Source organism: Salarias fasciatus, chromosome 13, assembly GCF_902148845.1.
Source record: "Salarias fasciatus chromosome 13, fSalaFa1.1, whole genome shotgun sequence".
NCBI lineage: Eukaryota > Metazoa > Chordata > Actinopteri > Blenniiformes > Blenniidae > Salarias > Salarias fasciatus.
The window spans coordinates 351,933-378,303 of record NC_043757.1 but is presented as its reverse complement, the minus strand read 5'-3'; the positions used below and the strand labels follow the sequence as shown (position 1 = coordinate 378,303).

At 48.9% G+C, this 26,371-nt stretch overlaps 2 protein-coding genes across 2 annotated transcripts in view; both read left to right on the top strand.

Moving 5' to 3' along the window:
- Nucleotides 1–13,089, top strand: part of LOC115399677 (ninein-like protein) — a 65,514-nt gene extending 52,425 nt beyond the window's left edge. Inside the window, exons 22-29 of the mRNA XM_030107201.1 lie at nucleotides 79–357; nucleotides 428–520; nucleotides 1,194–1,331; nucleotides 3,143–3,226; nucleotides 3,352–3,435; nucleotides 3,510–3,794; nucleotides 3,862–3,975; nucleotides 12,804–13,089. Of these exons, the coding sequence (XP_029963061.1) occupies nucleotides 79–357; nucleotides 428–520; nucleotides 1,194–1,331; nucleotides 3,143–3,226; nucleotides 3,352–3,435; nucleotides 3,510–3,794; nucleotides 3,862–3,975; nucleotides 12,804–12,995 (1,269 nt within the window). The 3' untranslated portion in view covers nucleotides 12,996–13,089. The remainder of the gene's footprint in view (nucleotides 1–78; nucleotides 358–427; nucleotides 521–1,193; nucleotides 1,332–3,142; nucleotides 3,227–3,351; nucleotides 3,436–3,509; nucleotides 3,795–3,861; nucleotides 3,976–12,803) is intronic.
- Nucleotides 13,090–17,645: 4,556 nt separating this feature from the next.
- Nucleotides 17,646–26,371, top strand: part of abhd12 (abhydrolase domain containing 12, lysophospholipase) — a 29,863-nt gene continuing 21,137 nt past the window's right edge. The window contains exon 1 of the mRNA XM_030107316.1: nucleotides 17,646–17,906. Within this exon, the coding sequence (XP_029963176.1) occupies nucleotides 17,761–17,906 (146 nt within the window). The 5' untranslated portion in view covers nucleotides 17,646–17,760. The remainder of the gene's footprint in view (nucleotides 17,907–26,371) is intronic.

The following is a 26,371-nucleotide window of genomic DNA, read 5'->3' as shown; positions in this document are numbered from 1 at the left end:
TCCTCGGTGTTTCTGTGTGAAGGCTCCGCACTGCTGGATGCTGATTGGTCCTCCCTGACTCCTCCCCCTCTGCTCCAGAACTCCAGGTTCCATGAGGAGGTTCTGCAGCTGAGCAGCAGGAACCTGCAGCTGAGTGAGGAGAACGCCGCTCTGACGTCCCGCCTGCACGGAGAGCAGGAGTCGGTCCGGACGCTGCGGGAGCGTCGGGAGGAGGAGGGGCTGACGGTGAGCCAATCAGAGGGCGGCGCGGGGCTGCGGGGCGCGGCGATGCTCAGGAGCTGCTGCGTGTTGCAGGTGCGGCGGCTGCAGGACGCCAAAACGCTGCTGGAGGAGGAACTGAGCGGCTGCAAGCGGCAGGTAGGAGGCGGCACAGGAAACAGGAAGTCCGCGGTTCTACACCATCAACGCGCCGGTCTGTGTCCCGCAGCTCATTGGGCAGCGCGACTTGGAGGCGGAGCTCCGAGGAGCCGAAGAAGACAAACGTAAACTGCTGAGAGACGCTGAAGACGCTAAAACCAAGGTGAAGCAAACCCCCCTGCTGGCCCCGCCCCCTCTGGACGCACTGCCCCTGCTGGCCCCGCCCCCTTCTGTCTAAGCCCCCTTCTGTCTGCACTGCCTCCATCTAGCCCCGCCTCTTTCTGGCCCCGCCCCCTCTGACCACACTGCCCCTGCTGGCCCCGCCCCCTCTGGCCACACCGCCCCTGCTGGCCCCGCCCCCTCTGGCCATACCACCCCTCTGGCTGTACCGCCCCTGCTGGCCCCGCCTCCTCTGGCCGTACCGCCCCTGATGGCCCCGCCTCCTCTGGCTGTACCGCCCCTGCTGGCCCCGCCTCCTCTGGCCGTACCGCCCCTGCTGGCCCCGCCTCCTCTGGCTGTACCGCCCCTGCTGGCCCCGCCCCCTCTGTCTGGCCATACCACCCTGCTGGCCCTGCCCCCTCTGGCCATACCGCCCCTGCTGGCCCCGCCCCCTCTGGCCGTACCGCCCCTGCTGGCCCCGCCTCCTCTGGCCGTACCGCCCCTGCTGGCCCTGCCCCCTCTGGCCGTACCGCCCCTGCTGGCCCCGCCCCCTCTGGCCGTACCGCCCCTGCTGGCCCCGCCTCCTCTGGCCGTACCGCCCCTGCTGGCCCCGCCTCCTCTGGCCGTACCGCCCCTGCTGGCCCCGCCCCCTGGGCTGACCGGTTGCCTCTCTGCAGGTGGAGATGCTTCAGCGCTCTCTGGTCTCCATGGAGACGCAGGTGGAGCATCTGCTCTTCCAAGTGAATGAGGACAAGCTAGGCCACGCCCACCAAGTGTCCCAGCTGCAGCTCCAGCTCCAGCAGGCTCAGGACAAGGTCACCTCACACACACCTCACACACACCTTAAACAAGCCAGGTTTACACTTGCACGACTTTTTGCCACCATGTTGCCGTGGCAAGGCGTGCCATGAGGAGTCAGGAACCGGCAGGATCCCGCACCGTTCACCACCAGTTCGCGGATGCGCGCCCGTCAGTGTCACGGACCGGCACGACGCGTTCACGCATAGTTTGCACAGTTTGTGTTTCCCGCATCGGCACGACGTGGTTGCGCAATTCGGCACGCCATATAAAAAGGGGGATCCCCCAACCCCGGGTCATTTTTGGATTTGCTGTGGAGCCGTGTGCCATGCCGCGACTGGCACGCATCCTCCCGCATCGTCCCGACGCCTTCACGAGGCGTTCACGGACAGCTGGCGGATAGTTGACCGCCCGGCCGCGATATTTTGTCGTGACCAAAATTTTGAACAATTAGAAATTCTCGTCCCAACATGGCACGCAGTCACGACGGGTTCACGCACACTTCACGCCACTTTACAAGTAGTTTGCGACTCGATTCGTGGCAATGCGTGCCACAGAACTATGCAAGTGGAAACCTGGCTTTACACACACCTCACACACCCCTCTCACCCCTCTCTCACCCCTATCTCACCCCTCTCTCACCCTCTCACACCGCTGTCTCACCTCTCTCACACCCCTCTATCACATCCCTCTCTCACCCGCCTCACCCCTCTCACACTGCTGTCTCACCTCTCTCACACCCCTCTCTCACCCCTATTTCACCCCTGTCACACCCCTCTCTCACCCTCTCTCAAACGTCTCACCCCTATTTCACCCCTCTCACACCCCTGTCTCACCCTCTCTCAAACGTCTCACCCCTATTTCACCCCTCTCACACCCCTATTTCACCCCTCTCACACCCCTCTCTCACCCTCTCTCAAACGTCTCACCCCTATTTCACCCCTCTCTCACCATCTCTCAAACGTCTCACACCCGTCTCTCACCCTCTTTCAAACGTCTCACCCCTCTCTCACCCTCTCTCAAACGTCTCACCCCTATTTCACCCCTGTCACCCCTATTTCACCCCTCTCACACCCTCTCTCAAACGTCTCACCCTTATTTCACCCCTCTCACACCCCTCTCACTCCTATTTCACCCCTCTCACACCCCTCTCTCACCCTCTCTCAAACCTCTCACCCCTATTTCACCCCTCACCCTCTCTCAAATGTCTCACCCCTATTTCACCCCTCTCACACCCCTCTCTCACCCTCTCTCAAACGTCTCACACCCCTCTCTCACCCTCTCACACCCCTCTCTCACCCTCTCTCAAACATCTCACACCCCTCTCTCACCCTTTCTCAAACGTCTCACCGCTATTTCACCCCTCTCACACCCCTCTCACCCCTATTTCACCCCTTCACACCCCTCTCTCACCCTCTCTCAAACCTCTCACCCCTATTTCACCCCTCTCACACCCCTCTCACTCCTATTTCACCCCTTCACACCCCTCTCTCACCCTCTCTCAAACGTCTCACCTCTATTTCACCCCTCTCACACCTCTCTCACTCCTATTTCACCCCTCTCACACCCCTCTCTCACCCTCTCTCAAACCTCTCACCCCTATTTCACCCCTCTCACACCCTCTCTCACCTCTATTTCACCCCTCTCACCCCTCACACCCCTCTCTCACCCCTCTCACACCCCTCTCTCACCCTCTCTCAAACGTCTCACCCCTATTTCACCCCTCTCACACCCCTCTCTCACCCTCTCTCAAACCTCTCACCCCTATTTCACCCCTCTCACACCCCTCTCTCGCCCCTCTCTCGCTGGTCTCCTGGTCCTGGTCCAGGTGGAGCAGCTGGAGTCGAGCCTCAAGACAGTGATGGAGGAGAAGGAGCAGCAGGAAGCTCAGAACCTGGGAGCCAAAGACCAGGTTCTGTGTGTGTGTGTGTGAGTGTGAGTGTGAGTGTGTGTGTGTGTGTGTGTGTGTGTGTGTGTGTGTGAGTGTGTGTGTGTGTGTGTGTGTGTCAGTGGTCTGATGGACTGGTTTTCCTGCAGGTTCTCAAACTGAAAGAGGAACAGCAGAGTGTGAGGAGCAGACTGAAGCTGGAGGAGGAGGCTCACATGCTGGCCCAGGACCAGGTCTGGACCAGGACCGGAACCGGGACTGGGACCGGTGTGGACAGACAGACACCCTCATGCTGTCCTGTCTGCAGGCCCTGCGAGCCACCGCCGCCCTCAGCCAGCTGCAGGAGCAGCTGCAGCGAGCGCAGGAGGCGCAGCGGCAGGAGGCGCAGCAGCAGGAGGCGCAGCAGCAGGAGGCGCAGCGGGAGGAGGCGCAGCGGCAGGAGGCGCAGCGGCAGGAGGCGCAGCAGCGGGAGGCGCAGCGGGAGGAGGCACAGCGGGAGGCGGCGCAGCTGCTGCAGGTGCAGTTGGAGGAGGAGCAAAGGCGGAGTCAGAAGTTGGAGGAGGTGCTGAAGCTGAGGAGTGAACAGCAGCAGGTGGGTCAGAGGTCAGAGGTCACGGGGAGGGCCATTTCCTCTCTAACACCTGTGGTGCTGCGTTCAGGGACAGTACGAGAAGACGCTGTCGGTCCTGCAGCGGCACAGCGAGGAGCTGCAGCTGCAGCTGAAGGCCGTCCAGCTGCTGCTGCAGGAGAAGGCGGAGCAGCTGAAGGAAGAGGTGGGGCTCAACCCGTGGTCCCCAGGACAGGTCTACACTTACACAGCTTTTCCTCTGCATGAGCAGACCCCAAAGCTTTACACTGCATCACACATTCACCCATTCACACTCACATTCACACACCGGCGGAGGTGGCCGCCATGCCAGGCGCTCAGTCCGTCCACCGGGGGCAGTGTGGGGTTCAGTGCCTTGCTCAAGGACACTTCAACATGCAGACAGAGGGAGACAGGAATTGAACTAACAACCTCCAGATTGCAGGACGACTGCTCTCCCACTGAACCACAGCCGCCACACCTGTGGCTGGAGGGGCCGCTGGAGAGCAGCGGTGTTCGTGTTGTTGTGGTTGTGGTTGTTGTTGTGGTTGTTGTTGTTGTTATTGTGGTTGTTGTTGTTGCTGTTGTTGTGGTTGTTGCGATTGTTTTTGTTGTGGTTGTTGCTGTTGTTGTGGTTGTGGTTGTTGTGGTTGTTGTTGCGGTTGTTGCTGTTGTTGTTGTGGTTGTTGCTGTTGTTGTTGTTGTGGTTGTTGCTGTTGTTGTGGTTGTTGCTGTTGTTGTTGCGGTTGTTGCTGTTGTTGTTGTGGTTGTTGCGGTTGTTGCTGTTGTTGTTGTGATTGTTGTGGTTGTTGTTGTGGTGGTTGTTGTTGCTGTTGTTGTTGTGGTTGTTGCTGTTGCTGTTGTTGTGGTTGTTGCTGTTGTTGTTGTGGTTGTTGCTGTTGTAGTGGTTGTTGCTGTTGTGGTTGTTGCGGTTGTTGCTGTTGTTGTGGTTGTTGCGGTTGTGGTTGTGGTTGTTGTTGTGGTGGTTGTTGTTGCTGTTGTTGTGGTTGTTGTGGTCGTTGTGGTTGTGGTTGTTGCTGTTGTTTTTGTTGTGGTTGTTGTTGTGGTTGTTGTTGTTTCTGTTGTTGTGGTTGTTGCTGTTGTTGCGGTTGTTGTTGTTGTTGCTGTTGTTGTTGCGGTTGTTGTTGTTGTTGTGGTTGTTGTTGTGGTTGCTGTTGTTGCGGTTGTTGTTGTTGTTGCTGTTGTTGATGTTGTGGTTGTTGTTGTTGCTGTTGTTGTTATTGTTGTGGTTGTTGTTGTTGTTATTGTTGTGGTTGTTGCGGTTGTTGTGGTTGTGGTTGTTGTTGCTGTTGTTGTTGTTGCTGCGTTGCAGCAGGGGGGTATTGTACAAAACCAGGATAAGGGATTAAGCCGGCAAACTGAGGTGATCTTTTGGTGATCCTGTGGTGATCTTGTGGTGATCCTGTGGTGATCCTGGATGACGTGAGCCTCAAGTCGGTTGTACAAAAGCTGGCTAAGTTGATCCCGGACAGTCACCATGGTGGTTTATCCTCTGCAGCTCGCTGCTCCACAGCAGGCTAACTACCAGGATCAGATTAAACTGCTGTCAGCAATGTGAGAAGTGGGCGTGGCTTACAGCATTTCCTGGATTTTTACACACATTACATCATTTAATCCTCCTGCAGCCAAACCTTACTACTGTAGTCGCTGCTTCTGCAGGGTCTGGTTGACTTTAGGATTATGTTGTTGCTCAGATTATATGAAGACCAACATAACTTTCAGCACAGACGTTTCAGAATCCTTTCTTCATTAATACAAGTCCTACAATAAAAGGTTCACAGTTATTGTAAAGACAATGGAAAAAAAACCTGAAAGAAACTGGTACTAAACCACACTGATGTAAAAAATAAAGAAGAAATAAAACCACCCTGAAGCTACACAATGAGTAAAATGTGAAACAAAGGAAAGATAAAAGTCTCTCACCACTGAAATGGACACAGTATAACAGACAGCATCATGTTGTCTGAACTGTCTCCTGACAATAGGAAAATCCTCCTATTTCAGGACTCCAGCTTTAGGAGTGAACGGTCCCACATCATTCTGACTCCACTCTTTTAACGGCTAAAATCAGACAGAAATTCATTCTCAGAAGAAACAGATTCATCACTTCATTTGATAACTGCTCTTTGGGCGACACTTCAGTAACTGACCAGACTGCAGAATATTGTTCTGTCTGGTTTTCAGCTGCTGCAGGTTCTGTTCTGGCCGACAGGTTTGTTCTTCATGACAGATGAGGATGAAACAGAACCCAGCAGGAGAACAGCTGATTCAGTAGAGAACACGACAGAGTAGAAATTTTCTTAAATATTGTGCAACATAACCAATCGTAGTCGCTCACATCCCAGCAGATGTTGTGTGTTGCGCTGCGGTTCTTCACAAAAGAGAGTTTTTTATATAACACTGGAGATGCAGAGCACTGAGGAGTTTAAATCACCACCATCATTACACCACAGCAGATAAAAGACAGGACACACATTCCATTTTGTCTTCTTTATTTCCTACAAATAAAATAAAGGTTCAGTTCATGTTCCAATAGTGAACATAACTCACTGTGACCATGAACCCACCTGCAGCTTCTGCTCCAGTGTCTCAGTTTCCAGTTTCGTCTTCTTCATCTGGAGGTCCAGATCCTGCTGCTCTTTAAGGGATTTCTCTGTCTTGTTCAGTAAGTGGACTTTGTAAATGTCTCTGACTGGTAACTGGGAATACATACGAGGGGGGACCCAAAAGTCCCCGGACTGTGGCTATAAAAAAAAAAGAAAAGATTTCAGACTTTTGGCTGTTATATGTCGCTATAGCAAAGCCTTCAGCATAACTGTGAAAATGTTCACCTCCCAGAGACGCACAGGCAGCTCACAGCCAGTGTTTGTGTGACTACAGTCCCGCCGCCTTCTTCGAAAAATCTGAAAATGGCAGAACCCGATTTTGTTTTCTACTGGGGAAAAACGGCGACAGAAGCACTCACCATGATCCACACCGCGTACCAAGACGAGGCTCTGGGCAGAACACAGGTCTCTGGGCGCTGTAAGATGGTCAGATGTCCGTCGAAGACCCGCCTCGCTCCGGCCGACCCTCCGCCTCCCGCAGGACAAAGTCCGCAGAATCGAAGCCGATCTGCTTTTTTGACGTCAAAGGGACGGTCCACAGCGAGTTTGTGCCGCCGGGGCAAACCGTCAACCAGGACTTTACCTGGAAGTGCTGCGGCGCTCCGGGAGGCGGTCCGGCTGAAGCGGCGGCGCTGTGGGGGAGGGGGGCTGGAGGCTCCATCACGACAAGGCGCCGGCGCACAGCGCTCTGCGGTAAAACAGCTCCTGGTGGAAAACAGCATGGCCCTGCTGTGTCCGCCGTATTCCCTCCATTTAGCATCTTGCGACTTCTGTCTCTTCCCAAGAATGAAAAAGGAACTGAAGGGGCGGAGCTTTGATGATGAGGAAGAGGTGCAGAAAAAAATCGAAGAACGCTCTTAAAGCGATCGTTACGCAGGAGTTTGCTGACTGCGTGGAGCAGTGGAATCCCGGCTGCAGCGCTGGATTCAAGCCGAAGGAGATTCTGTGAAGGTGGCAGTGTTGATTTAATGTGAAAATAAAAAAAGAAAAAGTTATAACCACAGTCCGGGGACTTTTGGGTCCCCCCTTGTAGAGGACATTAAATGATCCAGCTGCTCATGAACTGAATGAAATGAGCCTCTGGTGTTTACTGAACATCATCTCACAGTGTTGATCTGTGATGTGGGAGTTGAGGGACCATCCTGCTGCTGACCAGCCAGGATCTGTTAAAAAGGACGACAATGTTGAATATTTCAGTGTCGGCTAAACGTCAAGCTCTATGTTCCACAGGAGGATTCAGAGTTTTAATGGAAGAGAACAATCAGTAACGTACCTCCATATGACTTTCTGGATCCTCTGTGAAGGCAGCAGACACGGTTTCATCCTCCTCATCCTGGATAAATGACATCTTTCAGTATATTTGCGTATTTTTTTCCAAACTAACATTTGGCAGAAATATTCTGAGTATTTCCTGCTGACAGTTTCAGGCTCATAACATGATATAGATGTGAGACATGAAACAGCTGCACAGTCCATCAGCCGCTTAGTATTTATGCTACTTTACAATGTTAAACATCTTAAAAAGATGAACCTCAGTGAGATTATGCCGAGGTCTGTTGAACAAAGTGTTTACATTTCATCTTCAGCTGCTGCCATGTGGCTTCTTCCCCGCGGGATTACAGCTACATGAAATACCTTCACTGGTGACCATTCAAACTGTTTCCCTGTAATAATATTTAACATTCAATAATATTCTGATATAAAGGACGACATTTAAACTTAGGCATCGACACGGGCAGCAACTTTCTGCCACGCCATCTCCCTCTCCTTCGCTGCTGCAGCGGTGTCGCATTTTTTTATAAAACTGTGTTCCAGCTCACCATACGTCGCTCTCCGCTTCTCTGTTGCCATGGTGACTCGTCTATCGGCGCTCCATTGATGCTGGCTTTTCATAGTTGTCGTGCACGTGCTGAACTCCAGGTGAAACTACTTGAAGTTGAGTAATCCGGCTCAAATCAGCTGTTGTGGAACCGAAAACCCGGCGTTTCCCTTCAGAGGAGATCCAGAGTTCAGGATTTCCCTCAGTTTGTTCAACCTGCTTGGTGAAACGGACCCCAGCTGCTGAGGAGCAGTAACGTTGTTGTTGTTGTTGTTGTTGTTGATGATGCTGTTGCGTTGCAGCTGCTGAGGAGCAGTAACGTTGTTGTTGTTGTTGTTGACGCTGTTGCGTTGCAGCTGCTGAGGAGCAGTAACGTTGTTGTTGTTGTTGTTGTTGTTGTTGATGATGCTGTTGCGTTGCAGCTGCTGAGTAGCAGTAACATTGTTGTTGTTGTTGTTGTTGATGCTGTTGCGTTGCAGCTGCTGAGGAGCAGTAACGTTGTTGTTGTTGTTGTTGTTGCAGGGTACCCACAAGGTACAGGATGCAACGCCAGATGATGTCTGTTTTTTACATCATTTTGACGTCGGGTTGACGTCTTCCCAACGTCTTTTTCAAAATTGGAGAGGACCTCTCGTCCCCCTCCAGCAAAAGTGCAGAAAATGATAAATTAGTTTGACCCCACCCTGACCCCCGGGCTGGCAGTCTGAGGTTCAGGCATTTTCTTTCAGTCATTTCGGCGTATCGCTACAGACTCGTGACGCGCGGGTTTTGAACTCACGACTTCCTGCTCAGCGATCCTCGGCCTCACCTGTGGAGCTGTTAGTTTACTGTGTTTCGTCTGTTAACGGGAGGGTGACCGCTCGTTTGCAGAAAACTACTGAAACACAGTGCAGGACACACGAAACAAAGTGGTGGTTTTAAAGATGTTTGTTTTGTGTTTCTCCAAAGTTCACATTTTGATGAAATTCCGTACTAAATTTAACGGCTTGGGCGGCTCTTTTATCAGACATGATTCTATCTTGACGAGAAAATGAAAACAAACAGACTCAAAGAAAGAAACACAAGGCGGGCTTAACGTTCACAGAAACACTTTCAATGGTAAATTTATCAACGTCTGGATGTTGAAACGTTTTTCAACTGACACATTTCAGCAAAATTTTTAGAAGTCATGCTTTTACAAATACTGACGATTACATATCCATCTAAAAATGTTGATATTTCAATGTAGAATCCACAGTGAGTGTACCACACAACTTCAACCATTCTGGAATAAGACTACAATCACAATCCATTTTTTAAACAAATTTTATTGCAAAAATGTCACATTTGTACTCAAATTTTAGTAAAAAAAAATTCTCAATGTATTACAAAGATGCGTACTCATAAAATACCAAGAAAGCAGAACTTTTGCAATGTATAAAAAACTGCAGATCATTCAAAGTCAAAATAAACTATAAACAATGCAAAACATCTGCACTCGTAATATGAATAACCTTTAACAACTGTCTGAGGCAAGGGCCTCCCAGATCCTTATATACACTTGTTGAATAATGGGACGCAACTTCTTCTTCACCTCTCCGTGAGTCAAGTCAGTCACAACACACACTGTCATATGAAGCAAAGCACCAAACCAGAAGTTAAAGGGAAAAATCATAACTTACTGAAACAATCAAGTAACTAGCACCCGAAACCCATCTGTTTCAGAGGTTTTAAAGTCCAAACTAAGGTATGAGGGGCCCGCTCACAAGTCGCACACACACCTGCTGGCTTACTGTTTCAAGTTGCAGGCCTGAGCGATGCTTGGTAGCAGTGAGGCCAAAAACTTAAAGCTGGTGTCCGGAGTTTCCGTTCGTTTCCAACATATGAATCATTTTTCAGCAGAGCTTCAGTGTGTCAGTCTGGTTCATACTACAACATAATATCAGCATAAAGCAGTATAAACATGTATGTATGAGCCCCGCCTTCGTCTCATAGACCCCCATGTTATCAGATAAAGCGCCGGTCAGCGTCAGCCAATAGGCTTGGAGCTTCCGCCTTGTCCTGCTGTCAGTCAGCTGGAGCAGCCAGAGAGCACGGCGCTCGCCCAGCAGGGGAGAGTTAGCTACAGCAGATATATCCACCGTCTGCTGGACGTCCAGCGGAAACAGCTCAACATGGAGGATGCTGCAGGACTGGAGGCTCTCATTTTCACCCCACAGGTAATAGCGTGCACAGTTAAAGGGGCGTGGCTTGGTCGGTCATGAAAGCAGAGGGAGGGCGGAGCCTCCAGACGTTGGATTAAAAAAAACTCTCTCTTTCAAAACTCCTGACAGGAGCTTTAAGGGCCGCTTCGCTCTCAGAGCACACAGAAGATAAAGAGTCCCTGGTCTGTAGCTCCAGGACTGTTTAGCGTGCCAGTGAATGAATCCAGAAGCGTCCTGGTGATGATGATGGTGATGATGATGATGATGGTGATCAGCTGCAGCGTCCAGGGAGCTTTTCCGCTGTCCTGTTAGCCAGACTGTCTCTTCATGTTCAGGGATGCATGGGTAAACTTTTTATGTGTGTGTAACACATAAAGTCAGTGTGGCATGCCAGGCTGCCGTCCTGCGCCCTCAGCGCTTCCCTTGGGGCCGTGGTCTTCACCTCCAGGCCGGACCAGTGAAGAGCCTGCAGAGTTAGCTTGTGCAGCTAACTCTTCCTCCGCATCCTGTCCCAGCATGCTGTGGTGCTGATCGCCCTCAAAAGGGACTGTGACCGGTCGGTCCAAGGTGGCTCCAGACTACCGGCGGTCCACAAAACAGGAATCAGTGTTTAGTGACAACCGCTGGACGAGCGGTCCAGGGAAAAACACTTAATTAGCCCGACAGCAGCGTCTCAGGCTCCGTGGCTTTCACAGTAAAGTGTAGCATCTGACACACCTCCACTTCCGGGTTCACTCAGTCAAGTTAAAATACACCATGGCAGCCAATAAGTGAACACAGACACAGAACTTCCTGCCTGTCGCCCTTCAAAATAAAACAAAAATAAAATACCGGTACATCAAAACCCGTTCATACATAATACGTCATTCCTCATCTCGTTCAGATGGTAAAGATTTTTAATCAAGGAACATAAAGTTTCCCCGACTTTCAAATGTTCCACCGCATGTAGACGTGGACACTGGGTAATAAGACGTCCAAACACCTCACCTATTTTAAACGTCCAAAATAGGTCTATGATTGGTCTTGGACGGACGGACGCAATATGGACATGATCTGGACGTCCAATGTTTAAGGGGTTGTTGTTGTGGTTGTTGTGGTTGTTGTGGTTGCGTTGCAGCTGCTGAGGAGCAGTAACGTTGTTGTTGTTGTTGTTGTTGTTGCGTTGCAGCTGCTGAGGAGCAGTAACGTTGTTGTTGTTGTTGTTGTTGTTGTGGTTGCGTTGCAGCTGCTGAGGAGCAGTAACGTTGTTGTTGTTGTTGTTGTTGTTGTTGCGTTGCAGCTGCTGAGGAGCAGTAACGTTATTGTTGTTGTGGTTGTTGTTGTTGCGTTGCAGCTGCTGAGGAGCAGTAACGTTATTGTTGTTGTGGTTGTTGTTGCTGCGTTGCAGCTGCTGAGGAGCAGTAACGTTATTGTTGTTGTGGTTGTTGTTGTTGCGTTGCAGCTGCTGAGGAGCAGTAACGTTATTGTTGTTGTGGTTGTTGTTGTTGCGTTGCAGCTGCTGAGGAGCAGTAACGTTATTGTTGTTGTGGTTGTTGTTGTTGCGTTGCAGCTGCTGAGGAGCAGTAACGTTGTTGTTGTTGTTGTTGTTGCGTTGCAGCTGCTGAGGAGCAGTAACGTTGTTGTTGTTGTTGTTGTTGTTGCGTTGCAGCTGCTGAGGAGCAGTAACGTTGTTGTTGTTGTTGTTGCGTTGCAGCTGCTGAGGAGCAGTAACGTTGTTGTTGTTGTTGTTGTTGTTGCGTTGCAGCTGCTGAGGAGCAGTAACGTTATTGTTGTTGTTGTTGTTGTTGTTGCATTGCAGCTGCTGAGGAGCAGTAACGTTGTTGTTGTTGTTGTTGTTGTTGTTGTTGCGTTGCAGCTGCTGAGGAGCAGTAACGTTATTGTTGTTGTGGTTGTTGTTGTTGCGTTGCAGCTGCTGAGGAGCAGTAACGTTATTGTTGTTGTTGTTGTTGTTGCATTGCAGCTGCTGAGGAGCAGTAACGTTGTTGTTGTTGTTGTTGCGTTGCAGCTGCTGAGGAGCAGTAACGTTGTTGTTGTTGTTGTTGTTGTTGTTGCGTTGCAGCTGCTGAGGAGCAGTAACGTTGTTGTTGTTGTTGTTGCGTTGCAGCTGCTGAGGAGCAGTAACGTTGTTGTTGTTGTTGTTGCGTTGCAGCTGCTGAGGAGCAGTAACGTTGTTGTTGTTGTTGTTGCGTTGCAGCTGCTGAGGAGCAGTAACGTTGTTGTTGTTGTTGTTGCGTTGCAGCTGCTGAGGAGCAGTAACGTTGTTGTTGTTGTTGTTGTTGTTGCGTTGCAGCTGCTGAGGAGCAGTAACGTTGTTGTTGTTGTTGTTGTTGCGTTGCAGCTGCTGAGGAGCAGTAACGTTGTTGTTGTTGTTGTTGTTGCGTTGCAGCTGCTGAGGAGCAGGACCTGCAGCTCCCGCCTGAAGGAGGCGTATGTGGAGAACGTCCAGCTGATGGCGGCGTTGAGCGTCACCGAGCGGCGCCAGAAGGAGGCGGAGAAGAAGAGCCGGGGTCTGGAGGACCAGCTGGAGGCCCTGAAGCAGCTGCTGACGGAGGTCGTCTCCGTCGCCCTCGCCACATGACCGCGGCCGCCGGCGTTGTGGGCGGAGCCCGATCAGTGTTCTTATGGGAGTTTTAATTCCTGTCGTGAATAAAGTTTTCTTTTTCTCCATCAGAGTGAGACCTCTCATTAAAAACCATCTTCACTGTCGCTGCAGGAGTGAGACGACACTCTGAGGCCGATCAGAATCCAGCGGGGGGGGGGGATAGTGTGTTTTGGGTGAGGGAAGTGAACCCTGATTGGCCAGCATGTGTGACGTGATGCGCCGCGCGGCTTGCTACGGAAGCCTCCGCCGACCAAAAAGCCTTCTGCACAACAGAGCGGACAGGACCGAGACCGCCTCCTGGAGGAGGTCTCGGTACGGTTCTTGGTCCCGGACCAAAACTAACTGGTCCGCTTTCACACCAGCGCGTACGAAGCGGACCGGCAGGAGTCGGACTCCAGTCCGCCTCCAGCGGACCACATGCTGCAGGTGTGGCAGCAGCCTCGCTCTGACCCCTCTCTCCTTTTCTCTCCTTCTCTCTGGAACCTTCTTCTGGCCTGTTCCACTCGAGACTAACAGGAAACACAGCCATGGTGTTCAGCACCGACTCATTCATTCATTCATTCATTCATTCATTCATTGTTTGGTTTTCTGTTCTCTTGTGTTTGTCTCATTGATGGTAATTATTAGTTGGAAACAACAACGCCTGATACTCTTCACATGTAATAGCACCGCTTGCTAGTCTCTGTCCCTGTCTCGTCCTGTCCATCCTGTCTCGTCCTGTCTCATCTTGTCTCGTCCTGTCTGTCCTGTCCATCCTGTCTCGTCCTGTCTCATCTTGTCTCGTCCTGTCTGTCCTGTCCATCCTGTCTCGTCCTGTCTCATCTTGTCTCGTCCTGTCTGTCCTGTCCATCCTGTCTCGTCCTGTCTCATCTTGTCTCGTCCTGTCTGTCCTGTCCATCCTGTCTCGTCCTGTCCACCCTCTGTTTCCCCCACGTCACCACTGAGGTGTAGCGCTGCCCTCCTGGCTCTGAACAGGATAGGAAAAAAAAAGAACCCTGCAGGGTTCTCCGGTCCGGTCTGCTCTAGAACCCTGCAGGGTTCTCCGGTCCGGTCTGCTCTAGAACCCTGCAGGGTTCTCCGGTCCGCTCCAGAACCCTGCAGGGTTCTCCGGCCCGCTCCAGAACCCTGCAGGGTTCTCCGGTCCGCTCCAGAACCCTGCAGGGTTCTCCGGCCCGCTCCAGAACCCTGCAGGGTTCTCCGGTCCTCTCCAGAACCCTGCAGGGTTCTCCGGCCCGCTCCAGAACCCTGCAGGGTTCTCCGGCCCGCTCCAGAACCCTGCAGGGTTCTCCGGCCCGCTCCAGAACCCTGCAGGGTTCTACGGTCCGCTCCAGAACCCTGCAGGGTTCTCCGGCCCGCTCCAGAACCCTGCAGGGTTCTCCGGCCCGCTCCAGAACCCTGCAGGGTTCTACGGTCCGCTCCAGAACCCTGCAGGGTTCTCCGGCCCGCTCCAGAACCCTGCAGGGTTCTCCGGCCCGCTCCAGAACTCTGGACTGACGCTGGTTTTCCTCTTCTCGGGCTGAAGACAGCGTCTCCCTCTGTGTTCTCCTGGTTCTCCTGGTTCTCCTGGTTCTCCTGGTCTCCATGGGGGGGTTCGGGTTAGGGGGCGGAGCCTGCTGTTCTTCATGGAGGTGATCAGGTAAGTGCAGCTGTGGATGAACTGAAGTGCCTTGCACGTGGGCAGCATGGAAGGTCTGCAGCTCACAGCCAATCATAACCCTGCTTCCAGTGCGAGGGGCGGGGCTAATGCTCACCTCCGGGTCGGCCTGGCGGGTTTACCGGGAGCGAACCGCACGAGCTGCGTCCTGACCGGAGGACAAGGACAAGGAGCTGTCCTCCGGAGGTCTGGGACTCTGAGACAGCAGGTCGTCCGAGTCTCGCTGGTCCTTCTGGTCTTTGAGAAAAACGGACTGAATCCACGTCTGCTCCGCTCAGCTGCAGAACTTTGGTTTTTAGGACTTTATTGAACAAAGAATAAAAAATGAACAAACAATTCAGGTCAAAAATAACATGAAGAATGTGACAGGAAGGAGGAAACGCCCGCAGAAGAGCGACTGAACCTCACCAAGGCCTCAAGAACCGGGGATGAATGAGTGAACGACGTGTACAGATGAAGTTGAGATAAATTTAAGGTTAAAGCGGAAACAGAGGGGATCGTGTTCCATCCGGGATAGTTTCATAGTTTTGACACTTTTGTCTTCATATTATCGAGTGTTATTTAGCGTTTTAAAGTCTCCTTCAAATTCAGCAAAGAACTGAAAACTTGGGTTCTACATCTCTGAATGACTTTTGCCAGTTAGAATTATTAAATCAATTATCTATGAATTCTGTTTATTTTTCTAATCGAAGTAAGTGATTACACCGTTCTGGTCAATCCTAACATTAGTTTTAGATTTACACAAGATAAACGTTTTGTCAATTCAACTCTTGTCCATTGGATGGGTTTTGAGCTCCTGGGCCCAGTACTTCAAAAAAATAAATCCAGATTAAATTGATCTGGATTTCCAAATCCCACTTTCCTGATCCATGGATCAGGATCTTCTGTCCCGGTATTTCAAAACTTTGCCAGATTGGATCAGAATAATCCTGACACTCTCAGATTGACACTTTCAAATCGATCCCACCCCTCGGATCAGCCGCCCTCAGGGTCACAGACAGGAGACAGAGTGTGTGTGTGTGTGTGTGTGTGTGTGTGTGTGTGTGTGTGTGTGTGTGTGTGTGGGTGGATCTTCAGGCTACAGAGATCCTTCATAAATGAATGTACCAAAAGTAAAAGCGTCCCAGAGTCGTTCAGAGTCCTTTCTGTTGATGGAGTCGGCGTTCTCCTCAGGTCTCTGGTCAAACCGCCGTCTCGTCACTGACCTTCAGATTCTGAGATGCATTTTATAAAAGGACGTCACAGACTGGTGTGATGGAATAAAGACATGAGACAGACGTGAGACATCCAGCAGCTTCACTGAACAGAAAGGCAAAACAAAAGTATTGTAGAACTTCTGGGAGAAATCCAGCTGGGCGAAGCTCTTCTGACCGCTCCTCCCGCCGCTTCAGCAGCCAGATGTGGTGAAGGTGGAGGAAGACGATGGAAACTGAGCCGCAGCAGCAGGTTCTGCTGAGGAACCAACAAGAGTCCCCGAGCTGCAGCAGGAACACATGGAGTCAGAAACAGTGACTGGAGAAGCAGTGAGAGAACTCTGAGTTTAGTGTCACAGTTTTGGGTCGAGGAAATTTGTGTTTTTTGAATCACTTTTCAGACAATTGTGAAATTTGGATTTTTTTCTGTTCAACAAAAAAAACAAAAACTGAACATGAAGAGGTTTAATTTATTAAAACTATCTTTTTATACTAATGATTGTGAGACAGGCCAGTAAAAGCTCTCTGAGGAACTGATACCTGGATCAGACTCTGATCCGACCCCGAGGAGGATTAACTTCATGCTGGTTTTCAGGATAAAACTGATCCAGATTTGGTACTGAAGTTTTGAAATACCCAATTTAGGATCAGATCTGGGTTTAAACCAATCCAGGATTAATCCTGGTTATTAGGTGCATCCGACGTGAGAGAGCCAGAGGCAGACTTTTAAGACTTCTGAGCCGCCCCGCCCAGATGTGGCCCGGGTCACTGATACGTAGGACCTACGTAGGGCGTCGAAAACCGGCGAGACCCGAACCAGATGGGTCCCAGAGGAGCCGCTGGGAGCTGCTGGAGAGCAACTCACCGCTGCCTGGCCCAGCGCTCTGGTTCAGACAGGCCGGGGATTGGACCCCAGCCCTCTCCTCATCAATGGTAACACGCTTCATTTGCATAAATACACACCCCCACGGTGGGAGTCATGAGAAACACAAACATGGAGAACACAGGGCTGTCCGAGTTGGAGGCAGACTGATAACTCCGCCCCGCGGCGCCGTCTGCTTCGTCTAGCTCCGCCTACCTCTGGCTTTGCCATCGTGAACGCACCTGTTATGTTTGGAATACTGGGCCCAGGTGACCCTGGTGGTTTGACTCACAGCCCCGCCCCCATCTCCTATTGGCCAGCAAGTCACCTTGTCTTCGTTCATTGATTGGATGGTAGGGTTGACGACTCAAGGTAGAGAGGTTTGGAAGAAGACTACTTTGTCAGAAAAAAGAAAACCGAAACAACAGGGCAGGCTTGACCCCTGACCCCCCACTGCACGCCCATGGCGCCAGGACTGAGAACTCTGAACAGGACAGTGGGCGGGGCTTCGTCGTCTTCTCCTCTCTTGTCTGGCAGTGAGAGGACAGGTTGTTTGAATCTGGTCTGTTTGTCCTGTGATGGACTGCTCACCTGTCCAGGTGTGTCTGCTTCCATCAACTCCCACCATTCTGGGAAGTGAGCTGAATAAAATGGAGTGGAAGACAAGTCTCTGCTAGAAGACAGAAGCCTCGGAGGGTCTGCCGCGACGACGTGCTCCTTTTTTCCCTTCTCGTATTTGTGGTTCCCTGAAGTTCCCTGGAGTAGCTGTTTTTCCGAATGGGCCCTGAAAGCATCAGGCAGGTCGTTGTTTTGATTTAGATTTTTCTGATGTTCTCTGTGGTCCTTGAATGCAGCGCGGGACACCACGTGGTAGGTGTTGTTGGCTGTGATTGGCTCCGGCCGCTCGGAGCCGATCAACTGCTCTCTGCGGCTCTTCACCGGGCGGTGCGGCGGGACCGGCTCGTCCTCTGCGGCTCGTGGCGCTCGTTCCGCCGCCGTCTCCCCAGCAGACAGGCCGCTGTCCCGGCAGGGATGAGGAAGAGGACCAGCTCGCTGACCTCGGAGCGGGACTGTGAGCCGGAACTGAAGCCACGCAGCGGCGGTGCAGCGGCGGCGGAGCCGGAACAGGGAGGGCGGCAGGGCCCGGAGGAGCCCCGGAGCATGAAGCCGCTCAGGAGGTCAGAGGCCGGAAGAGAGAGTGGTACTGTAGTGGCACTGTAGTGGTACTGTAGTGGCACTGTAGTGGCACTGTAGTGGTACTGTAGTGGTACTGTAGTGGCACTGTAGTGGCACTGTAGTGGCACTGTAGCGTTACTGTAGTGTTACTGTAGTGGTACTGTAGTGGTACTGTAGTGGTACTGTAGTGTTACTGTAGTGGCACTGTAGTGGTACTGTAGTGTTACTGTAGTGGTACTGTAGTGGTACTGTAATGGTACTGTAGCGTTACTGTAGTGTTACTGTAGTGTTACTGTAGTGGTACTGTAGTGGTACTGTAGCGTTACTGTAGTGGCACTGTAGTAGTACTGTGGTGTTACTGTAGTGGTACTGTAGTGGTACTGTAGCGTTACTGTAGTGGCACTGTAGTGTTACTGTACCGGTACTGTAGTGTTACTGTAGTGGCACTGTAGTGGTACTGTAGTGTTACTGTAGTGGTACTGTAGTGGTACTGTAGTGGCACTGTAGCGTTACTGTAGTGGCACTGTAGTAGTACTGTAGTGGTACTGTAGTGTTACTGTAGTGGTACTGTAGTGGTACTGTAGCGTTACTGTAGTGGTACTGTAGTGGTACTGTAGTGGCACTGTAGCGTTACTGTAGCGTTACTGTAGTGGTACTGTAGCATTACTGTAGTGTTACTGTAGTGGTACTGTAGCGTTACTGTAGTGGCACTGTAGTGTTACTGTACCGGTACTGTAGCGTTACTGTAGTGGTACTGTAGTGGCACTGTAGTGTTACTGTAGCGTTACTGTAGTGGTACTGTAGCGTTACTGTAGTGGTACTGTAGTGGCACTGTAGTGTTACTGTACCGGTACTGTAATGGTACTGTAGCATTACTGTACTGGCACTATAGTGGTACTGTAGTGTTACTGTAGTGTTACTGTAGTGGTACTGTAGTGGTACTGTAGTGGCACTGTAGCGTTACTGTAGCGTTACTGTAGTGGTACTGTAGCGTTACTGTAGTGGTACTGTAGTGGCACTGTAGTGTTAATGTACCGGTACTGTAATGGTACTGTAGCATTACTGTACTGGTACTATAGTGGTACTGTAGTGTTACTGTAGTGTTACTGCAGTGGTACTGTAGTGGCACTGTAGTGTTACTGTAGTAGTACTGTAGTGTTACTGTAGCGGTACTGTAGTGTTACTGTAGTGGCACTGTAGTGTTACTGTACCGGTACTGTAGTGTTACTGTAGTGGTACTGTAGTGGCACTGTAGTGTTACTGTACCGGTACTGTAATGGTACTGTAGCGTTACTGTACTGGTACTATAGTGGTACTGTAGTGTTACTGTAGTGTTACTGTAGTGGTACTGTAGTGGCACTGTAGTGTTACTGTAGTAGTACTGTAGTGTTACTGTAGCGGTACTGTAGTGTTACTGTAGTGGCACTGTAGCGTTACTGTAGTGGTACTGTAGTGTTACTGTAGAGGGTACTGTAGTGGCACTGTAGTGGCACTGTAGTGTTACTGTAGTAGTACTGTAGTGGTACTGTAGTGGTACTGTAGCATTACTATCGCGTTACTGTAGTGGCACTGTAGTGTTACTGTAGCGGTACTGTAGTGTTACTGTAGTGGCACTGTAGCGTTACTGTAGTGTTAGTGTAGTGGTACTGTAGTGTGATACTGTAGTGTTACTGTCGTGGTACTGTAGCGTTACTGTAGTGTTAGTGTGGTGGTTCTGTAGTGTTACTGTAGTGGTACTGTAGCGTTACTGTAGTGTTAGTGTAGTGGTACTGTAGTGTGATACTGTAATGGTACTGTGGCGGTACTGTAGTGTTAGTGTGGTGGTTCTGTAGTGTTACTGTAGTGGTACTGTAGTGGTACTGTAGTGTGATACTGTAATGGTACTGTGGCGGTACTGTAGTGTTTAGTGGTGTGTATCGCCAAGTATCTGGCGATACGGTTCGTATCACGATTCATTGGTCACGATTCGATATATCCCGATACCAATGTTCATGACGATTATTGCGATACTTCAGGAACAACTAATTTGTAAACTAGTAGTACTTCATGAGAAAACTTGTATGAAACACATTTTATTCATCCCAAATGCAACAGCAGCACTCAAGCAACTATATTTAACAGCAAACAAGTTGCAGGCTACTTTTTCATTTAAACAGTAAATAAAAATAAAGGCTACATAAACCTTCAATAATGTAACATGTTTTGAGAAAATAAAGTGCCATCATTGTAAAACCTTGAATTGAATTAAAATTCCTATATTTGTCTCACAGGGGGAAATTGCAATGTTAAGCAGCACAGAGAAAAGAAATAGAAACAGAAAAGAAATGCAAAATATGAGAATTTACAAGGTCCAACCATACATAGAAAAATTAACTATAAATTTAGGATAAATATAATTAAATAACAGATACAAACTAAATGACATAATTTAAATATAGTTTAAATATAAGTTACAGACATATATAAAGAAATAACAGATATACACTAACAGATATAAATCAAATATTAACTAAATATACATTTAAGACAGAACACATATGTAAACTATAATATTAATAACAGATATGAGTTACATATTATTTAAATATACATATAGGACAGACACATGTACAATATTATAGAAAAATGTGAGAGAGATGAGAAGACAAACACACAGGAGTGTCATTTAGAACAGTGTGTGGTGTGTGTTTGGACTGGTTGGAGCAGTGCTGGCTGTAGAGTCTGACAGCAGCAGGGAGGAAGGACCTGCTGAGGAGGCAACGCTCCTTCACACACCTGGGGGGACGCAGCCTGTCCCTCACACCGCTGTCCAGAGCCCTCAGGGTGTCCTGCATGGGGACATCCTGCTCAAATGCATGTGGGTTGGTGGTGTTTCCGCGGTATTTGACTTTTGCAAAGCACATTTTACAAATGGCGTGGCTCTTATCTGTCCCTCCGTCCTGGTTGTAAAAGCCACAGTGCGTCCAGATTCCGGCTTTATAAATATTCCTCGGAGCGTCTCCCACTTCCTCCGCCACGGGAGACTGTTGTGTGATCCAGTTACCGCGAGACGGTAGTGTAAAGAAACCACCGGGAGAGCTCTCGCATGCTGTTCTTCCTCTGGCGGACTGGAGGCTCTGCAAAGCTCTTGGTGTGGTGTGCTGCCAGCTAGTGGCCAGGAGTAAAAGTACAGCACACAAAAAGACGCCACAATGGATATTTTCAGGTAAATACATAATTAAAAATCGATATGGACGTATTTTGAATCGATGCGAGAATCCCGTGACGTCATATCGCGATATATCACCGAATCGATTTTTTTAAACACCCCTAGTAGTGTTACTGTAGTGGCACTGTAGCGTTACTGTAGTGTTACTGTAGTGGCACTGTAGTGTTACTGTAGTGGTACTGTAATGGTACTGTAGCGTTACTGTAGTGGTACTGTAATGGTACTGTAGTGTTACTGTAGTGGTACTGTAATGGTACTGTAGCGTTACTGTAGTGGTACTGTCGTGTTACTGTAGCGTTACTGTAGTGGTACTGTAATGGTACTGTAGCATTACTGTAGTGTTACTGTAGTGGTACTGTAGTGGTACTGTCGTGTTACTGTAGCGTTACTGTAGTGGCACTGTAATGGTACTGTAGCGTTACTGTAGTGGTACTGTCGTGTTACTGTAGCGTTACTGTAGTGGTACTGTAGTGGTACTGTAGCATTACTGTAGTGTTACTGTAGTGGTACTGTAGTGGTACTGTAGCATTACTGTAGTGGTACTGTAGTGGTACTGTAGCATTACTGTAGTGTTACTGTAGTGGTACTGTAGTGGTACTGTCGTGTTACTGTAGCGTTACTGTAGTGGTACTGTAATGGTACTGTAGTGTTACTGTAGTGGTACTGTCGTGTTACTGTAGCGTTACTGTAGTGGTACTGTAGTGTTACTGTAGTGGTACTGTAATGGTACTGTAGCGTTACTGTAGTGTTACTGTAGCGTTACTGTAGTGGTACTATAGCATTACTGTAGCGTTACTGTAGTGGTACTGTAGCGTTACTGTAGTGGTACTGTAGTGGTACTGTAGCGGTACTGTAGCATTACTGTAGCGTTACTGTAGTGGTACTGTAGCATTACTGTAGTGGTACTGTAGCGTTACTGTAGTGGTACTGTAGTGGTACTGTAGCATTACTGTAGTGGTACTGTAGCGTTACTGTAGTGGTACTGTAGTGGTACTGTAGTGGTACTGTCGTGTTACTGTAGCGTTACTGTAGTGGCACTGTAATGGTACTGTAGCGTTACTGTAGTGGTACTGTCGTGTTACTGTAGCGTTACTGTAGTGGTACTGTAGTGGTACTGTAGCATTACTGTAGTGTTACTGTAGTGGTACTGTAGTGGTACTGTAGCATTACTGTAGTGGTACTGTAGTGGTACTGTAGCATTACTGTAGTGTTACTGTAGTGGTACTGTAGTGGTACTGTCGTGTTACTGTAGCGTTACTGTAGTGGTACTGTAATGGTACTGTAGTGTTACTGTAGTGGTACTGTCGTGTTACTGTAGCGTTACTGTAGTGGTACTGTAGTGTTACTGTAGTGGTACTGTAATGGTACTGTAGCGTTACTGTAGTGTTACTGTAGCGTTACTGTAGTGGTACTATAGCATTACTGTAGCGTTACTGTAGTGGTACTGTAGCGTTACTGTAGTGGTACTGTAGTGGTACTGTAGCGGTACTGTAGCATTACTGTAGCGTTACTGTAGTGGTACTGTAGCATTACTGTAGTGGTACTGTAGCGTTACTGTAGTGGTACTGTAGTGGTACTGTAGCATTACTGTAGTGGTACTGTAGCGTTACTGTAGTGGTACTGTAGTGGTACTGTAGCATTACTGTAGTGGTACTGTAGCGTTACTGTAGCGTTACTGTAGTGGTACTGTAGCATTACTGTAGTGGTACTGTAGCGTTACTGTAGTGGTACTGTAGTGGTACTGTAGCATTACTGTAGCGTTACTGTAGTGGTACTGTAGCATTACTGTAGTGGTACTGTAGCATTACTGTAGTGTTACTGTAGTGGTACTGTAGCATTACTGTAGTGGTACTGTAGCGTTACTGTAGTGGTACTGTAGTGGTACTGTAGCATTACTGTAGTGGTACTGTAGCATTACTGTAGTGTTACTGTAGTGGTACTGTAGCATTACTGTAGTGGTACTGTAGCGTTACTGTAGTGGTACTGTAGTGGTACTGTAGCATTACTGTAGTGGTACTGTAGTGGTACTGTAGCATTACTGTAGTGGTACTGTAGCGTTACTGTAGTGGTACTGTAGTGGTACTGTAGTGGTACTGTAGCATTACTGTAGTGGTACTGTAGCATTACTGTAGCGTTACTGTAGTGGTACTGTAGCATTACTGTAGTGGTACTGTAGCGTTACTGTAGTGGTACTGTAGTGGTACTGTAGCATTACTGTAGTGGTACTGTAGCATTACTGTAGTGTTACTGTAGTGGTACTGTAGCATTACTGTAGTGGTACTGTAGCGTTACTGTAGTGGTACTGTAGTGGTACTGTAGCATTACTGTAGTGGTACTGTAGTGGTACTGTAGCATTACTGTAGTGTTACTGTAGCATTACTGTAGCATTACTGTAGTGGTACTGTAGTGGTACTGTAGCATTACTGTAGTGGTACTGTAGCATTACTGTAGCATTACTGTAGTGGTACTGTAGCGTTACTGTAGTGGTACTGTAGTGGTACTGTAGCATTACTGTAGTGGTACTGTAGCGTTACTGTAGCGTTACTGTAGTGGTACTGTAGCATTACTGTAGTGGTACTGTAGCGTTACTGTAGTGGTACTGTAGTGGTACTGTAGCATTACTGTAGCGTTACTGTAGTGGTACTGTAGCATTACTGTAGTGGTACTGTAGCATTACTGTAGTGTTACTGTAGTGGTACTGTAGCATTACTGTAGTGGTACTGTAGCGTTACTGTAGTGGTACTGTAGTGGTACTGTAGCATTACTGTAGTGGTACTGTAGCATTACTGTAGTGTTACTGTAGTGGTACTGTAGCATTACTGTAGTGGTACTGTAGCGTTACTGTAGTGGTACTGTAGTGGTACTGTAGCATTACTGTAGTGGTACTGTAGTGGTACTGTAGCATTACTGTAGTGGTACTGTAGCGTTACTGTAGTGGTACTGTAGTGGTACTGTAGCATTACTGTAGTGGTACTGTAGCATTACTGTAGCGTTACTGTAGTGGTACTGTAGCATTACTGTAGTGGTACTGTAGCGTTACTGTAGTGGTACTGTAGTGGTACTGTAGCATTACTGTAGTGGTACTGTAGCATTACTGTAGTGTTACTGTAGTGGTACTGTAGCATTACTGTAGTGGTACTGTAGCGTTACTGTAGTGGTACTGTAGTGGTACTGTAGCATTACTGTAGTGGTACTGTAGTGGTACTGTAGCATTACTGTAGTGTTACTGTAGCATTACTGTAGCATTACTGTAGTGGTACTGTAGTGGTACTGTAGCATTACTGTAGTGGTACTGTAGCATTACTGTAGTGTTACTGTAGTGGTACTGTAGCATTACTGTAGTGTTACTGTAGCATTACTGTAGCGTTACTGTAGTGGTACTGTAGCGTTACTGTAGCGTTACTGTAGTGGTACTGTAGCATTACTGTAGTGTTACTGTAGTGGTACTGTAGCGTTACTGTAGTGGTACTGTAGCATTACTGTAGTGGTACTGTAGCATTACTGTAGTGTTACTGTAGTGGTACTGTAGCATTACTGTAGTGTTACTGTAGCATTACTGTAGCGTTACTGTAGTGGTACTGTAGCGTTACTGTAGCGTTACTGTAGTGGTACTGTAGCATTACTGTAGTGTTACTGTAGTGGTACTGTAGCGTTACTGTAGTGGTACTGTAGCATTACTGTAGTGTTACTGTAGCATTACTGTAGCGTTACTGTAGTGGTACTGTAGCATTACTGTAGTGTTACTGTAGCGTTACTGTAGTGGTACTGTAGCATTACTGTAGTGGTACTGTAGCATTACTGTAGTGGTACTGTAGCGTTACTGTAGTGGTACTGTAGCGTTACTGTGCTTGTTTCAGTGATTGTTCTCTTTCGGCCGGAAGCCGAAAATAAAACCTTTGAGCTATTGTCGGCCGAAAAATTTCGGTGGCCGAATTTTCGGTGCATCAGTCCTCTTCACACTGCAGAGCCGACGGGAGTCAGTACGAGGCGTTTCTACTGTCTTTGGAAAATGTAAATTTATCGAGCCTGGAAAACTTACCGACCTCTTTTTTTTTTTTTTATCTTGCGATTAATTGATTTATTGACTATCGTGACAGGCCTAAGTGTTGTTACTGTTGTGTTGCTGTAATGTACCTGTAGTGTGTTACTATAGTGTTGTTGTTGTGATACTGTTGTTACTCTTGTATTGTGTTACTCTTGCTACTGTTGTGTTACTGTAGTTACTCGGGCTGAACGATATATCGTTATCATATCGATATCAGGATATGAACATTCAGGACATTAGTTTCTCAAAATCGACGATATCAAGATTTCCCCTGCTTGCCCTGCATGTCAGCTCGCCGTGCTCAGGTCAGGCCAGCCAACCACAAACCTCCTTTACTGGTTGACAGCTGATGGCAGCCAATGAGAAACATCAGAGGGAGGCAGGAGGGAGACGGAGACGCACACTCACATGTGCTACAGGCGGCGGAGAAAGCAAACAACATGAGAGCTGAAGAGAGGGCAGCTGCAGAATCTGCACAAACGAATTTGGTGGTAGTGGCAGTGAGTTCTCATTAAAAAAAACTGCATTTTTTTACATTCTTTTTATATTATCAGGGCGCGAAATTCCCTATAAAATGGCGGCGGGGACCGATTGAGATGGAATCTCCGCTGGTTTAGGCGCCATATCAGTCGGTCCTTACCGCCTGTTGGCTTTTTTTATCATGAAATTGCGTCGCTTCTCTTTTAATGAATCGATCAAAACCAACACGCCTCGTAACTCTGGGATTCCATGTTTGCATTCTTCTTCTCTGTGCTTCACGCTGCACCATGCATCTAACAACCACAATGCGCCCTCTGCTGGACTGAAGGAGGTACTGCTGGATTCAGGCGCTGCTGTGAACTCCAAACAACAAATCCTTCAGAACACAATGACAGCAGTGGGTGTGAACAGTAGTAACTGTAAAGATGCAAATCTGCCAAAACAGTTAATGATTTACTGCGATACTACAGTTCTCCAGCCCTGAATGAGGCAATCACAGCTGCAGGCATGGGCGCAAATACAGAACGACGTCCATGAACATCAGTGAGAGAGGTCCTCCAGGGTCTGATACATACAGAGACTAAACCTGGTCAGATTAAGAACTGAATAGAATCAGAATCTACACTAACATTCACAGCCATCAGCAGGATCTCAGCTAAAATACTTAGTTTCAATTTGGTGCAGCTACATTGCATGAAATGTGGTTTGTGCTGGTTTGGATTCTAGGGTTAATG